Source organism: Lepisosteus platostomus, chromosome 21 (genome assembly GCF_059453375.1).
Source record: "Lepisosteus platostomus isolate fLepPlt1 chromosome 21, fLepPlt1.hap1, whole genome shotgun sequence".
In the NCBI taxonomy this organism is placed as follows: domain Eukaryota; kingdom Metazoa; phylum Chordata; class Actinopteri; order Semionotiformes; family Lepisosteidae; genus Lepisosteus; species Lepisosteus platostomus.
In genome coordinates, this window is record NC_142631.1 from 2,957,078 (window position 1) to 2,974,379 (window position 17,302).

A 17,302-nucleotide genomic window follows, 5' to 3' on the forward strand; every position below is an offset into this window, starting at 1 on the left:
CCTTACAACCTCTGAACTGATAAGACCAGCACTGCCCAATGCACAAGATAAAAATCTCACCCTGACATAGTTGGTACTCCCATAGTACTGCATTCCCCCCTATTCCCTATTGTTTCTTGCACTTGTATTTCTTGTATTTTCAGCTTCAGGGTAAACTTAATGCATCAGGTTTCCGTCACCTTCAGCTAGTTATACCATAATAGTCCCCATGCAGGCCCGGCGTCTGCGGATCTGCATTACAACTCAGCTCTGTTAATTAGACCAGTTCCCCCGCCCAGAAAAAACTTCTACCAGCTATGTGAGCGCTGCTGCTGCTTGAAAGAAACTCCGAAAACCTCCAGAAATGCTGGTCCCAAGCTAAAGCACCTAGTCCACTCAGCCTGTCCGGCACGTCTGTGGGAACTCGGAGGAAACGGATGGACCTAAGATGACCTCCCCCCGCCATGAGCGCACAGAGAGAACATGCAAACTCCACCGAGACAGACACCTCAGACCCAGGGGCAGCAGCGCTCACCGGCAGGCCAATCGCGCGGCCCCGGGAGAGCACCGATCTACAGCCTCGGAAAAAGACAAGCGTGCCCGATTTGCCGGTTGGTGCTTTCCCTATCCCTTCTCTCCCAGGTCCTCCGAGAGCCCTTCAGTTGAGACTCCGGACTCCCTCGCTGCCCAGGCCAGGTCGCCACTTCCAGGAGAGAGAAGCGCAGCAAGAGACTCAAAACAAGGAAGCCAAAGAATTTGCATGAGGGAGGAGAACCGAGGGGTGGGGGTGGAGCTGGAGGAGGAGCTGGTGCCGCAAGCCGATAGCAGAGGAGAGCGCGAGTAGGGGCCGCGCAGTTGTGATGAGACCGAGCGGCGCTGGCGACACCTGGCTCTTGGTGTGCGCCCGCCCCCTGCGCTACTGCCTCGGATTGTCTGCGGAGCCCATGGGCCAGCCGCTGGGAGAGTGAGAGCCGCACAGCAAGGACAGCGGAGGACTGACGGAGCTCCTGACCCACAGCCCAAGGTAAGTCAGCCACCTTGTCCCCTTCCTCTCTATCTCCCTCTGCTCTTTCTTCCTCTCCCCTCTGCAAGAGCAGCATGCACCGAAGCCAGGAAGTGGAGAGCACCTCTTTCTCTGCACTTCTTCGGCGCACGCAGGGTGTCCGGCCGCCACAGACCCCCCCCCCCTCTCCCACGTCTCGGCACAAGCTTGTGCGACACTGTTGTGCGGAAGCGTGTTAGGCGCTGCTGGTGCGCTAGTGCCCTTGCGCTCGGATGTCGAACCGGGACCCGTTAAAAAGGAGAGACGCAGGTGGAGCACCGTGCGCAAGCCCCCCCCGAGCTGCAGAGAATTTCTGGCAGCGGGAGAGGAAAGGGTGATTCTGACGAGGCACGTGAACCGATTTGACACCTAGGAACATCGGGGATGAAAGGAATTGTGCAGCATCGCTGACCCCTCTCCTTTCCATCCAGAACTTTTTCCGAGTGGGAATCCAGAAGCACGCTATAGCACAGACATCTGAACACACGGCTTACAGAGTGTCAGCCATCATCACTCACAGCCTTGCGTCACTTGTCTGCCCTGCATATTTAATCCAAAACAGAGGCTCTGTATTAGTACTTACTGAACCTTAGAGTCTGCACAAGAAGTTCCCCCCACCCGCCTTTTTAAAAACACAAATTCAGCTGGGGCTTTCAGTCATAAAAAACCCTCAGGAGTTCATCCTGCAGTTTAGTGTGTGTGTGTGTTGTCTGCCAGCAGCAGGAAGGAAATTCTTCCCGTGCCTCAACATACGCGTGCTTATACTCCTCCAGCTCTTTTTCCTGGGCTAAAATCCCATATCGTCCTGCAAACGCAAGAGTAAATATTTCACATTGTTTTTTTTAAAAAAAGGAAGCCAGCAGCAAACTCTGCAGGAAAGCAAAGAGATGTTTCCAGCAGAACTGTAGAGCACAATTTTTTTCCTAATCTCCCCCCCCCCCCGACTCTCTCTCCTAACTCAGATGCAATCTTTTACTATTTCTGCAGACTTTCAGCTCTGCCCTACCTACAGCTTCCACTGTTACAATGTCGGCTCTGATGAAATCTGCACCTGAACTACTTGAGAGGTTTTTTTTTAAAAAAAAAATTCAAGAAAATCAAGGAGCACGAGGAATGTGCTCGAGGCCTTCCCTACCGTCTCCCCCTGGGGCTGACTTCAGCTGGTTTGGTGGTTACTTCACACACTTCTGTTTTAGGCAACAGGGAGCTGGTGTCACATTGCAGCTTGCGCCAGACTTCAAAAGAGCACAGCTGGGACAGGGGCTGTGAAGTGCACTACACCTGCGAGTCTTCAAGCGCACGATTGTGTAACGCGTTCCTACAGAATCGGGGGCCCCTTCCACAGCGGTTTTATCATCTGGCCCGAGACATAGGACACAGCACCTCGAAACAGCCGTGATTGCACGGCGCTTCCTAAACTCTAAACCCCCAAGCTCTGGAACTCTTTGCCCAAGGATATCAGAGAGTCACCTTCTCTAAACTCCTTCAAATCCAGACTCAAAACCTTCTTCTTCAGAAAAGCCTTTACTGAACTGGTTCCATTCTTCACCCCTCTGCTCTTCTTATTACCACCTTCCACGGTCTCCTCTATTGTTATTGTTGTAATTATAATTGTGTCCTGTCTTGTGAAATCTTCTTATTTATTGTTGTAGTCTTCTTATTTATTGTTATTGTCATCCTGTAAAGCACTTTGAGAAGCCACTTTTAAAGGCGCTATATAAAATAATGTTTATTATTATTATTAAACCGAAGCTGTGATGGCGGGCACACCCCACCCTGCGGGCACCTGCCCCCTACGACACAAACCCGAGCCCTGACCCACTCCATCGGTCGGTCGATTCTTTTGCGCCCGGTGCCAGTCCTTCAACGCGTCGGGCTTTACACTGCCAAGAGAGCAAATACCGGCTACTAGCAACCCAATAATAATAATAATAATAATAATAATAATAATAATAATAATAAACTTTATTTTAGATAGCGCCTTTAAAGGTGGCTTCTCAAAGCGCTTTACAGGATGAAAATAACAATAAATAAGAAGACTACAACAATAATTAAGAAGATTTCACAAGATAGGACACAATTACAATTACAACAATACAACAATAACAATAGAGGAGACCGTGGAAGGTGGTATTAAGAAGAGCAGAGGGGTGAAGAATGGAACCAGTTAAGCAAAGGCTTTTCTGAAGAAGAAGGTTTTGAGTCTAGATTTGAAGGAGTTTAGAGAAGGTGACTCTCTAATATCCTATCCAATGAGCAACTAAATGAGGCCAAGCACGCCCCTCTCACATGTTCTTCTGCAATTTTAATCCCCTTTAACTCGGCCTCTGCTTTCGGAATCCGAGGTTTAAGCACAACCAGATTCTACCAAGTCACAAGTGACCCTCCCCCTGAGAGATCCCAGGTGCTCACACGGACCCTGTGTCTCGGGTAACGACAGCCCGGTCGTACCACTCAGACTGCGGCGCGTATCTACTGCGGTACGTGCTCCGATCACAAGGAGCGAAACAGCAGCGTGCCCGGGTTTATTTATGGCTGGAGTGACCTCCATTTGCTTTCAGCAGTGGCCCCAAGAAAGCAGTTCCGCCCCTCCCTCATTTAGTCCTGGGGCCCAAAATGCTTTGCAGAAGAGCAAAAGCCACCATCAGCAATTCTGCCTGTGGTTAGGTTAGCTCTTTGCAGTTTGCAGGCTGGCACAGACCCAGATAGCACTGTGCTTTGCTCATTGCCTATGGTCCTGTCAGCACACACATTGCATTGTGGTGTCACCTGACCCAGGAGGGCAAAATGCTTTTTTTTTTTAAGCTTGACGTGACTGGGCATGCACTGCAAGCTCTCAGCATTCTGGGACCTCAGAACTGCTGGTTTTTCTCATGCCTGGGGCATAAACAGGCTAAGGACTCCCTGGCCCCTTGTGTCTTCGCCTGTACCTGCTGTGGAACTCCACGGAAGCCACCAGTGCTGCCCAAACCAGCCTCTACTCCGCAGGTGGGTATTAAATTCCAGGAGCGACCTCTGAAAGGAGCACTCTTCCACCACTATCACATTCGCCAATATGGCCTTAAAAAAATACTCAGGATGAACCCAGGAACAATCTTTCCCAGGAGGGAAAACCTTAAAGAGCCTGGTTTGTGGGACACCTGGTCCCCTATTTTCAACAGCACTCCTTGAGAGTCCTCACATTGCCCCCTCCCCCCTGCTAACGGGGCAGCCAGCACATGAGGGTGAGCCCCCCTTCCCCTGGCACCTCCCCAGGAAGGAAGCAGTGGCCACAGAGCTTCTCTCTGGGTCAGAACGCAACCCTGGACAAAACTGGTTTTCTTCCTCCGTCCCCTTGAAGCGCAAAAAAAAAAAAAAACACGCTTCCTCTTTCGTCCCAGGTTCCAGCGAGGGAGGGGGCGTTGCCTTACCAGCCTCCTCGCCCAGCGCCAGGGCCGAAACAGCCTTCACACTCCCCGCAGGAAGCTGCTCCGTGCCCCTCACGACAGCTGATCTTGACACCCCACAGGGGGCGGCGCACTGCCTGCGGTAATCGCACACCGTTAACCCCGCCGCGCCACGATTACGCCTTGCAGACACAGCCTCACGGGACAGGAAGCACGTTTCCCCACCGGGCTCGCGGTCTCCGTTCAGCAGAACGGCTCGGACACAAGACGAACACGTGGCCGGGTTCCTCCTGGGTCACACTCCCCCCTAAACTCTACACCCGGGGTGACCTGCGCTGGCACCCCAATGCCACAACCCAGCAGGTCCCCCTCCTCCAATGTGAAGCGCTTTCAGAAAACAAAGTCCTTGTGTGTTTTTATAACCGATTCAGGGCTGGTGGTGGTTTAAAAGAAAAAGAAAAACGCGTTACAGACCGGACCTCAGGGCACAAATATTTTAAAAAGCACCTTAAACGCCTAGACACCCACGTGTTATTCTCTAGAGCCTGTGACATTTTCACATTTTCGCCTCTTGCGCACGGCTGATGGAATGTAAATGTAGGCGCAACGGTCTTGCGACACCTTCGACACTCAAGGTGCTATGTTGTTGCTCAAGCGGTGGCTTAAGCACGCTCACGCAACATCACAACAACGAATGAGTTTTCATTCATTCATTCATTCATTCAACCGACACAGAGCTAGATGCGGCACCGACAGCGGTCGGCCCGAATCCATACTGATTTTTTTCCCTCCCTCCCCGCCTTTGCCGGAACGGGAAATGACGTAAAACAGCTTCCGGAACAAGTGGCCACGGCACTACGGAGTAAAACAAAGTAACCAAAACATGCAACACAAATAATTTCTCTAACTTACTACCTCCTAGAATGGCACTGTCCCATGTTGATGCTTGTGGATTTCAATTTGCGGTGGTATTAAGCAGGACAACTCCGATGCGCATTTTACAATACATGCAAGTCAATCAATTTAGAAGCGTTACTGGCGCTCACCTTCAGGTGAAAAACTTCTTCTCCGTTTGCCCCCGGCGAACTCTTCAATAACGGCCACCGCAGGGCGGAAAAAGCCGTCGCTGATAATCACGGCCCACGCTTACAATATCTCTGAGCAATAATTTCCCCTCCTTCGCTGTTGAGCAGAGGTGCCCTCTTTTTGAGAGTGCGTGGACAGTAGGAGACAGGTGTCCACGGGCAGTGCTAGCTGAACTCTCTGCAGGGCTCTTTGTAAATCTTCTGCGGCCTCACACCCCCCCACTAACATTTCAAGATTAAACTACATGTGAAATCCAGTCTCAGGTGACTGGGCGGCACCACGTGTTTCGATCAGGAACTCTTGGTGTAATTGGAGCTGACTGCCCAATTAATCAGTTCAATTAGTGACAATTGCCACCCGAAGAAGGCTCCACAGCCGAAACGTTGTGTCGCTTTTCTTTTCAGCGAGCAATAGACCTTCACCCGTTCCTTTACAGCCTGAGCATGTGCCGATGCAGCTCCCTACTCAAGCAGTTCCATTCGTTTCACCCTGACGCCTCCTTCCGTTATAATTTCGTTCCAGCGCCCCTGGAACCCACCTTTAAAGAGAACAAAGTGAGCAGCTGTGGTCAAGATTGTGCACGGCCCCGGCTCTTGAGAGCCGCAATATCCGGTGCAGCGGGACTCGCTCCGCCAGCGATGGACGAGGCAAAGGTGTGTCACCTAGTGACACGGAAAATCAAATCTAACTCGACGTTCCAAAAACAAACAAAAAAAAAACAGGAGGGAGGTGTGTAAAAAGTATTTTCAGTTAAAATTCTCATTTCGGTTTAAAAATATGCCAGCATATCTGGCAGAACCTCTGCTTAAACTCTCGGGGTCCTCGGCGACGCGGGCCCAGTTTGTGCCCGTGCCTTTTAATCGATTTTACGAGCACGCGTGCTCCACCTAAAATAATCTCACATAATCGCTGCCCCCACACACCCACCACACGCACACGTTTAAAACATCTTCCCCTGAGGTCAGGTGCGTTGGCAGCAGTTTCATCGCTGGGAGGAAAAAAAGAAAACGAAACGAAAAACAAACCACTAATTTCGCTCGTTTGCCTGAACCGGCGACACGGAGTCGCGCTGCCCCGAGCCCCGCTCCGCCGCGCCAGCCGAACGTCAGATTCGGCCACCCTGCACGCACGTCGCGTCGCCCAGGTCGCCAGCAGCTTCTCTCCCACCCAGGGGAGAGCTCGCACGCTGTCGCCACAGACGGGCATGGAGACACCTGAACGGACGGGGGAGATGTCACCCCCGCCAAAAAATTAGCCCACACCGCGTTTTATTTGTGTGGGGAGGGGATGGTTCAGGCGTGTTCCTCGTGACAGAGCTAAAACCTCAGACACTTAGAAGCTGCGGTTCATAACTTGGGGTACACCCCCCCCCCCGGGGGTGTGAGATGCTCTTTCTGGGGGTGCGAGACTTTTTTTTTAAAAGGTTAAACCACGCAAAATTAAGCGCAGGCTCCTTCCATAAGTGCAACTATTTTATTTCACCCAGCCTGGGTATTTCGAGGTCATCTTTAAAAAGAGGTCGTTGTTACACGTCTTCCTCTACGGTTGTGCTGTATCTTAAGGTTTACAGAAATTGACTTTCTTCTGCGGCTTTGGGGCAGGGGTGCGAGGGGGTTGTTTTGAGAAACAGGGCGGGGAGGGACCCGCGCGTTTTCCCGACTCGACGGAACCTGGGCGATTCACTCAGGCGCCGTGTAACCCGATCTCGCGTGTTAAAATAATGCCCCTATTTTTCTTACATTTGACTTGAAATGGAGAAGTTGTTTATCTCGTGGGTGTATCTATGTAAATTAGCGGCCCCGCGCGTTTCTTAGAACTCAGTTACTCAGCACTTTCTAGGTTTACTGTAAAAGTCCTCTGGTGATCCATCGACCACAAAAAAAAAAATTTCCTAGTTCTAGTAGTGTTTGAGTAAGCCCGATTCAGCCCCGTGGTTTTCCAGGACTGTTCAGCTCGTTGGTCAGTATTTCCACGGAGGTCCACAAGGAGAGGACGACAGTCCTTCCAGGGCTCGTCTGCTGCTTTGCCCCCACAGACCTGATTTGCCCTGCATCCTCTCCTGTGACTTTCTGCCCCTGGTGGCCTGAAGGGTGAGAAAGCGCTCAGAGCTGCAAACTCCTGACCTCTTGACCCCTGACCCCTGACCTCTGCCTAAACCGGTGACCCAGCTCGGTCATAAAAGGCAGTTCAGTGGAAAACCGAATTACATACGAACTGTTTTAATTCCCATCACAATCTTCTATTCACAGAGTCGTAAAACGCCTATTGTACAGCAGGGTAGAGTTATTCTCACCCGTTAACGTTAATCTGTAGCAGAAAGCGTAAGAGTTATTGACACTGTTTGCAGTCACCATGGGTTACCAGTTCTCGCCAACAAAACAATCATTTGCGTGCACACACCCTATATCCAAATGGCCACATCTCCTTATTGATGTTAGACATTATTAGACAAAAGTGGTCCATTTAAATAAACCTCATGCACGGCACAAAATGCCCCTTTCCTTTTTTTTTGTTTATTTGCACGCAGCCAGTCCTCTCACCCTGTATCTGTATTCTGTATTTACACACATAACCATCCATTCGTGTTTCAATGACTGGGCCTGCCTGGGTGCACTGAATGTGGCTCGTCACTGTTGAAAACAGGAATCTGGCGAACGTCACGAGCTGACACCTTCGTGCTTGAGTATTTGAAATCTGGAAAGCTCTGCGAGACCGAGCCAGAACTGAGCCTGCACGGAAATTCCAGGAACTACAGGAAATTCTGTGAGGATCCTGTTTATGGGGTGATGGAGGGGACTGGGCAGTGGGAGGGGAGCCAAGAACCAGCTGCAGCAGCACTGCATTGGATGTCCTGCAACAGAGCCAGAGACATCCAAGCTGTCAAAACACAATGGAGGCACATATGCATTTTAAGCAAATGCAGAGCAAACAAGCTTCAGGCGGATGCAATCTGCTATGCAAAAGAGCCCGCGACTCAGTACGGTACAGTTGCCGGAAATTTCGGACGAGGACAGTTTTTTTCTCTGCAGGGAAAACTCAAGATTAGTCTCCCTTGCTTATTTCCATAGACCTGCTCTAGCCGGGAATTTGCATGCGGATACAATGCCCGTGCCCATCATCAGCTCGGTTGCCTGGTGTGGGCTCATATAGATGTGTTATTGTTAAAGCACGCAGCCACTTGGGTTAACAAAAACATCCACCTCGCCTTAGGGCTGTTTGCTGAATGAGTTACCTCTGCCTGCCAAAACCAGTGCTTAATAAGGCTTAATTATTTATTCTGTACATCGTGGTTAAGGAAATGAATAGTTAAGCGTTGTTTCCACCCTGCAGAAGAAACGGACTGGGAGATGTCACGCAACATCAGCTGTAATTTCCAACCCACTGGCTGATAAAGCCAGCAAATCTGTTTTTCGATGGGTGCCGGGGTGGCGGGGTTTTACACTTTGGAGTGTCCATTCCTCCCGTGCGCTGGGCAACGATGTCTGAGAACCTTTCTGACAACAGAAATAGAGCGGATTTCAGATCACAGCACCCCTTTTTTAGAAACAAAGTCTTCTGCGCGAGAACAGGCTTAGCAGGGAGCAAAGAGCACGGTGCATAAATCCCCAACTGTATGAACAGCAAGTCAGACAGGCATGTGCTCATAGCCAGCAGCCATATCACTCTGCCACTCCCAGCTGGCAGCCCCACTGGAGCTCAGCAGGTGTGAGCCTGGCCAGTACCTTGATGGGTGACCTCCTGGGAAAAACTAAGGTTGCTGCTGGAAGAGGTGTTAGTGGGGCCAGCAGGGGGCGCTCACCCTGCGGTCCATGTGGGTCCTAATGCCCCAGTATGGTGACCGGGACACTATACTGTAAACAGGCGCCCTCCTTCGGATGAGATGTGAAACTGAGGTCCTGGTTCTCTGTGGTCATTAAAAATCCCAGGGCGTTTCTCAAAAAGAGTTGGGGTGTAACCAAGGTGTCCTGCCCAAATTTCCCCCCTGGCCTATACCCATCATGACCTCCTAATAACCCCCATCTCTGAACTGGCTCCATCACTCTGTTCTGCTCCCCACTGAGAGCTTGTGTGTGGGGAGGGGACTGGCGCATCATCCAGGTGGTGCTGCACACTGGTGGCGGCAGTGGGATCCCCCATCACCTGTAAAGAGCTCTGAGTGGAATGTCCAGAAAAGTGCTCTATAAGTGTAAGCAATTATTATTAATTATGTGAAAATGAGCATGCGTGCTCCTCACCTGGTAAAATTTGGTAAAATGGTCAAACTTGCCCGGACTTGTGTGAATCACGCAGGCCTGGATGGAGAGTTTCAAATATCCCTGACTTAATGCCGCCCCCATCTCCCAAGACGAATGCTCGGGTCGGAGGGGGTGGGGGTGTAGTTTTCCCACTTTGTAAAAGCCCACTGGTGTTCAGTGGACATATCCGCGATAATTAACACGCAGGGAAAGAGACGTGATCCTAGATTTCCGAGAGCGGATTTCTGATAGCTGTCGGGATCAGTCAGGCCCCAGGGATCGAGGCTTCACGTGGGAACCTGTGCTAACCCCCTGTCTGTCCGCTCTTCCCTGTTTTCATCTGCCCAGATGTCTGAGGTGGACACATCGGAGAGCCCGATGGAGGAGGAGAGCCAGACGGAGGCCCCAGCCCACAGCCTCTCCAACTTCTCCTCCAAGCTGCGGGCCATGATCCGGATCCGCCGCAAGTACCAGGTGATGAAGAAGCGCCGCGCGGAGATGAACGGGGAGCCGGCCCGCTCCATCAACCCCATCCAGCGGGCCATGGCGCCTGAGGTCTTCACCTTCGACCGCGCCTCCCTCAGCCCCAGCCTCCTCCGCAAGAGGAAGAAGAAGAGGAAGTCCCGCGTCCTGTTCCCGAACGACAGCCGGAAGTACCTCCCCGCCAAGGAACGCAGCCGGGCCAAGAACTGCCTCTTCATGCTGAGCATCATCGTCTTCATCCAGGTGTACAACGCGATAGAGAACCTGGATGACCACGTGCAGAAGTACGACTTGGAAGGACTCGAGAAGACGATGAAGCGCGAGGTGTTCGGCCAGAGGGAAGCCATGGAGAGCATCCAGGAGCTCCTGACGGATTATCTCTCCACCTACGTCCACAATAAGCCTCTGGTCCTCTCCATCAATGGGCCCAGTGGCGTTGGCAAGAGCCATCTGGGCCGCATATTGGCGCGGCACTTCCGCTCAGTGGTTAGCGAGGAGCTTGTCCTGCAGTACTTTGTGTTGCACCACTGCCCCCTAGAGGACCAGGCCCCGCAGTGCGCCCAGGAGCTCTCCACCCGCATCGCCGAGATGGTGAACCACGGGGAGGCGGAGGAGAAGATCCCCGTCTTCATCTTCGACGAGGTGGAGTTCATGCACGGCGAGCTGCTGGACTCCTTGCACGGCCTCTTCCAGGCCAACCAGACCAACGAGTTCCTGAACGCCATCTACGTGCTCATCAGCAACATCGGCCAGGGGGAGATCACCAAGTTCGTCCTGCAGAACTCCTCCAGCAACGACTCCTTCGGCAAACACAAGCTCGGCCAGGAGCTGGGGAAGCAGCTGAGGGGCAACCTGGTCCACTACCACTCCGTGTGGGCCGAGGCCGACATCGTTCCCTTCTCGCTCTTGGAGAAGAGCCACGTCATGGCTTGCTTCCTGGACGAGATGACCCGGGAAGGTTTCTACCCCGACAGCTCGCACATCGAACGCTTGGCCGCGGAGATCTCCTACTACACAGCAGGCGACCGCGAGTACTCCATGAACGGCTGCAAGCAGGTGGTGGCCAAGGTCAACCTCTTGTAGTGCTTTCCTGGGGAGGGGAGGGCAAAGCACGTGGACCCTTTGACCTTTGACACAGGAAGGGGAAAGAGGGCACCGCCGGCAACGGTGGGCAGGGCGGGCAAACTGCAGGCAAGCGGACCCACTGGAGGCTCGGGGAAGAGACTGCACCAGGGGAGATGTGTTGGCAAGACTTAAAGCACGGTCTTTGTCTCCCGTGCGGGGGGGGAAGGCAGGACAATGAGTCAAGCTGCCAAGAGACTTAGCAGCCATTCTGTAAAGTGCAGAACAATGTTTTGTTTTTTTTTTTTAATCACTGGATCGGAATTCTTTGAGCTTTAATTTATTTAGCTTTGGCCAATAAACCTCTTCTTGAAAAAGCCATCCAGGTGCTGAGGTCTTTAAATACGGTATGAGACTCTGACGCCATGACGTGACTCTGACATGCATGTGACTGCTGTGTTGGCTCTGCTAGGCCGTGACTGTAGAAGGAGCGTTGAATATGCTGGCCCACACGAAGGCTCTGAAGCCCCACTCTGAGCTCTGCAGTGGCTCAGCGTACAGCAGCGTCACGCACCCCGGCGCGCGTCTGAGACAATGCGATCTTGTGTCGAGGGCTGGGCTGCTCCGTGGGTAAGAGGCAGCAGAAGTGTAAGTGAGCTGGACGTGAGCTGGGGCGGCCAACGCGTCACAGCTGTGAGCCGTACGGAGAGAAAAGTGCAAGAACCGAAAGGGCCGAAAATTGTGAGCCGTTGCACAAGCCGAGCGCTAAAACCTGTGCACAAAAATTGCAATAAAACTCACCTGGCCTGGGTGGGTGGGTGTTACGACCCCAAGTGTCTAGGGGTAAAGGGGTGTAACATTTAGGATAATTCTTTTGGAAGCAGGGGGATTCTGGTGAGGGACTAGGAAGCGTGATAAAGGTAAGGAACTAGAGTGGTGCCAAAGGAAAGAAAATAAACAAAATGGAGCTGGCTAAGACAGTGAGGGAAAGCTAATCTGACTACAAAAGAAAACCCGAAACACACGGTCTTCGGCATCAACACCCTAGCTAACCTGCACTGACTACCCAAAACCATACAAGACAAATGGCACTCACCTGTACTAACCTAGTGTACTAATACAAAATCAACTAAGTGTGTAAAGTGTACCCAACAACCTAAACTAACCTTATATACAAAAGTTCACACAAAAACAAGTGAACCAGGAATGCAAATAAGGGAAAACAAGAGTTATCAACAGGAGCAGGGTACAAAAGAACACAAAAGTTGAACATGTAACACTGGGGCAAGGTAATGACAAAACAAGGATGAACACAGAAACAAAGTACAAAAAAACAAACCAACAAATGAAGCCAAAGCAATAACCAGGAGCAAAGTCAAACAAAAGGCCTCTCTTTGCTGAAAACCTCCATGTTATATAGTGAATAAAATGTGTTCTGATTGGCTGAGGGCTGATTGATGATGACATCATATTGAAACAGTGGTGTGATGGTTGGCCAATGGGGAAGGGAGAACAATCAAGGGTCAGCAGTGTGGAACATAGAAAAAACCCACACAGAACACACACTGGGTCTCAGGGTGAAGGTGGAGAGGGTGTGTGGAAACCAGCTTCCTCGCCATGTGTTCTGCTCTGTAAGAGGAGTAAGAGTAAGGAAGGGTTAGAGTAGGAGTAAGATGAGTAAGAGGAGTGTGGTGAAACACGGTGCATTACTTGTGCAAGTCGGCACTGCCTCGCGGCTCCTGGGCCTGGTGTCTGATGTCTGTCTCTGAGTTTGCACAACTGCAGGTTAGCGTGCGTGCCTCACTCATCTCAGGCCAGGTGGCCGGCGCCTGTCTGTGGGGAGTTTGCATGCTCTCCTTCCATGCTGGCTTCTCCTAGGTTCCCCCTTGTGTGCCCTCCTAAAGCCACGCCGACCAAGTTCGACCGGCTGTTTCCGAGTCGTCTGCCATTCTCCTGGACTGGGTGGAACGTGCCATTACCCGGTTTTCTATAAATGGGAATATTTAAACCGGGGGATGCAGGAGTTTTGCTGTTAATGCCGACAACTGCGGACACCTTCTTTAATCTATCTGCAACTTTTAGCGCTCTCCCGCTGACTCAGATCGGATTGAAACATTCGGGATGGGGAAACGAGGATGACCGTACCTCAGACAACCTCTCCCCCTCAGCTGCCTGTGGTCTCCCTGCCTCCTGAAAGTGCTCCATTCACAACACACAAGGCGAGCCTGCTAGTTATCGGAGCATCGCACATGTTTCTAATACTATAATCATTTAAGACACTCCCAATTCGTAAAGCCCATAATAACTGGAAAATCATCATTCAAAACACAGACAAGATGCTCTCCTTTACAATCGATCACAGTCCACATGCCAGTGGGCACAGGAATTAGCCAGGAATTCTGGGTGCCCAGGTACCCCAAAAGTAGAAGTCAGCCAGATTCAGCTCAGACAGCAGAGTCGTGCGCAAAAGTGGACCGGGGTACCTATCAAGAAGAACTACAGCGCCACACGTCAGGTGCATAAAAGTGGTGATGTCTCTCGGATATCACTCTTCCTGAGAACACGACTTCTCACTAGCATCCCTGCTCGTAACGTTTCACAACAGACTCTCTGAGCTCTTTCTGTACACCCCTTGAAGACGGCCATCTTGATCGGCTTCTGAAAACAAAACCCCCTTCCCATCGTTATTTTAGCTGCGCAAAAGATCTGCGCTCCAAACTTCATACATCACAAACGTTCTGAATGCTCACAAGTGTCAGGAGGCCATCCCATAGATTTATACAATGCAATACATGCGGGCAGTAAATGTGTATATACTGCACGTCAACACACCGTATACACATCAGCGCGGAGTGACTGTAATAAACATTTGTGATCACAGCTCCCTCTTGTGTAAACACGAAGACAATGTAGGGAATGTATGCAGGGAAATAGCTTGAGAGTCAAGTCTGAATTCTGTTCACGTTTTGCTTCTAATTTTGTTTTTAAAACTTAAGATCACCCCACATTGCCATGTCAGGGCAAAGAGAAGATAACATGGAACTGAATTACAGCTTGGTGGCAGATAGGGCTTTATTCTGGGGTCCCGGCGTACAATCGGCATGGAGTTTGCATGTTCTTCCCCCCGCCTATTTGTGAGGGTTTCCTCCAGATTCTCCCACCGTCCAAAGACATCCTGTTAGGTTAACTGGCTTCAGAGAAAACCTGCTCTGGTGTGAGTGTGTGTCGGCCTGCGGTGACGTCATCGCCTGGGCTCTCCTTGAGCTCGCTCAGCTGGTTCCCTGTTGCGTTACGCCGGAGACCCGGGGCTCGCGCACCCAGGTGCGGCGGGGTGGAGCGACGGTCACGCGACAGGCTGGTGTCCTGTCCAGGGCGTAGCCTGCCTTGCACCCAAGGCTTGCTGGGACAGGCTCCCCTACGCCCCTGAATGGGTTAAAGCAGATGGACGAATTACTTTCATTCACAGCCTCTGGAACCTACGCAGGTCCCCAAACAGGGGCTTTCGCACGGGATCGTTTCTGACCTTTCAGGCATCAAAGGAGCACTCAGCATCTCCTTCCGCGACAGCGGTGACGCACTCCAAGGGCGATGCGTTTCTACGCACAGGGACTAAAGAAACAAAGCCGCGCCGTTGTTTGTGAAAAGCCTTGCGCAACGCCGCAGGAAGGGCGCTATATGCGTCTGGCGCACGTGTACCGGAGGAGGAACGCACGAGGGCTGGAAAAAGACCCACTCAGCCGCGGTTTTGAGCAGCTCTGGGAGGGAGCACAGGGAGGGCTGTGTTTGGCAAACACTGATTATCTAAGGCAGAGTGTGTGGTCAGTGTGGTGCCTGTTGCCGTGCTGTGACTCAGCGCGTTTTCCTTCAGAGACACGCAGCCGTCTGTTTAAGAACCGCCGGCTTATCTTAGCGCAGGCCTCCACACCCCCCTGTTGCCCACAGGGCAGCTCTTGCAATTATCGAAGGTGGATATTTTTAGGCCCAGGTTCAGAGGCATGTCTCCTCCCACATTCCAGGGGAAAACAAAAGGACCAAAACTTGAAAGGGCCTCGTCTCAGGTCCCTGGAGTCACATGGCTCTGCCGCTGACTCAGATGGGGTTGAAAAGGCCCAGATCTGGGCAGATCAGACACTTCCAGTTCCGTTCTTTAATCCTTTGTCTCCGGCCCAGTTCAATGCACAAGGGGTGTGGCGGGGTAGGGTAGCAGTATACATTTTAATGTTTAACATTAAGCACTTTTCTGGACACCCCCCTCAGAGCTCTTTACAGGTCGTGGGGATCCCCTCCACCACCACCAGTGTGCAGCCCCACCTGGATGATGCGCCAGTCCGCTCCCCACACACCAGCTCTCAGTGGGGAGGAGAACTGTGATGGAGCCAGTTCAGAGAGGGGGATTATTAGGCGGCCATGACTGGTAAAGGCCAGGGGGAAAATCTGGCCAGGACTTGAACTTGAACTTGAACTTGAACTTTATTGCCATATGTAACCGGTACTGGTAAAATGGAATTCTTATTTACAGAAAGTCTCTCGATTGTAAAACAAGTGTAAAAAACAAAACAAAGTGCAAACAGTGCATCAAGACAATGTACAAACAAACTTCGGGGTAACACCCCTACTCTTCTCGAGAAACACCCTGGGATTTTTAATGACCACAGAGAGCCAGGACCTCGGTTTTACATCTCATCCAAAGGACGGCGCCTGTTTACAGTATAGCGTCCCCGTCACTACACTGGGGCATTAGGACCCACACAGACCGCAGGGTGAGCGCCCCCTGCTGGCCCCACTAACACCTCTTCCGGCAGCAGCCTCAGTTTTTCCCAGGAGGTCTCCCACCCAGGTACTGACCAGGCTCCCACCTGCTGAGCTCCAGTGGGGCTGCCAGCGGTGAGCTGCAGGGTGATCTGGCTGCTCCCTCATGTGGGTGGGAAGGGTAAACATGAGTTTAGGAGGCCCGGTTTGGGGGTGTTTCTGTAAATATTGAGCCGGCAGCCCAGATGCTGTGTGTGTCTTGGTGTGTTCGGTTCCGGATTTGTGTATCGGGCTGTGTCACTCCAAGAAAGGGAGATAAGAGCCTCTTTTTCACAGCTGGCCTCATCCATTACAGTCTTTGCAAGGAGGCAGATCCAGGAGCAAGCGGAACTGATTCATCCGAAAGGCAAAATCCTACAAAACCCTACACAGAGCCCTAGCAGTGGCTTCTGGTTGATGTGTAAGGCTTGTGTCATCCACCCATCCACCTGTTGTCACGCACTCCTGGTGAGGAACACAGAACCCAGAGCTCATCCTAGAGACAGCGGCCAGACTCCGATCAGCTTCCAGTCCTGCCTGGGGAGAGAACTCAGCAGGGCTGCGGCCCAGTGTGTGATGGGACTGTCTCAGCCTGAGGGACAGAGAGTGAGCCTCTCAGTTCATAGTGTTTGATTTATGCGGTGCCTGGAAACGTCCACTGATGTGTTCTTTTTAAAAAAAAAATGTCTGTACGTGTTCTGTTCATCAGGTGGGTTTGGGCAAAACTGTCAATATTCAGCCAGGCCAATGCAGCTCTTCGGACCGGAAAACATCCGAATCGGAATGAAGGAGTCGGCACGTCTTTTCGGAATGCTGAGAAGAACACGCAGACTCCACGCGGAATGGGCTCTGTGGCTCAGGATCTGCGCCTGTGGCTGGGAGGTTGCCGGTTCAAATCCTGCAGCCGGCAGAGGAATCCTACTCCGTTGGGCCCCTGAACAAGGCCCTTCACCCCAGCTGCTCCAGGGGTGCCGTATAAACGGCTGACCCTGCGCTCTGACCCCCAGCTTCTCTCCCTGTCTGTGTCTTGTGGAGAGCAAGCTGGGGTCTGCGAAAAGACACATTCCTAATGCGAGAAATTGTATCTGGCCGATAAAGTGATGTTATTTTTTATCTGATCTGAATGGTGCTCCAGTTCAGACTCGAATCTAGGACCCGACAGCTGTAAGGTAGCGAGGAATCGAGAGCCATCGGGGGCTGAATCCTCACGGATATTACTGCCGGTGTTCGAGCCTGCGGGA

The 17,302-nt window shown here is 51.8% G+C and overlaps 1 protein-coding gene across 4 annotated transcripts; it reads left to right on the forward strand.

The window, feature by feature from the left end:
- The first annotated feature begins 809 nt into the window (after positions 1-809).
- LOC148643877 (torsin-4A-like) lies at positions 810-11,654 on the forward strand. 4 transcript variants are annotated; one of them, XM_088614665.1, is made up of 4 exons: positions 810-1,003; positions 3,827-4,009; positions 4,402-4,549; positions 10,077-11,654. In XM_088614665.1, the coding sequence occupies exon 4, from the start codon at positions 10,077-10,079 to the stop codon at positions 11,292-11,294; it is 1,218 nt and encodes a 405-aa protein (XP_088470791.1). In that variant the 5' UTR covers positions 810-1,003; positions 3,827-4,009; positions 4,402-4,549; the 3' UTR covers positions 11,295-11,654. The 4 variants fall into 4 exon arrangements, with proteins under 4 accessions (XP_088470791.1, XP_088470790.1, XP_088470789.1 ...); XM_088614664.1 differs by lacking the exon at positions 4,402-4,549; XM_088614663.1 differs by lacking the exons at positions 3,827-4,009; positions 4,402-4,549 and having other exon boundaries at positions 811-1,003.
- The last annotated feature ends 5,648 nt before the right edge of the window (positions 11,655-17,302 follow it).

Bases quoted from the DNA above. Each gene is read 5' to 3' on its own strand.
- LOC148643877 (XM_088614665.1), top strand. From the start codon at position 10,077: ATGTCTGAGGTGGACACATCGGAGAGCCCGATGGAGGAGGAGAGCCAG.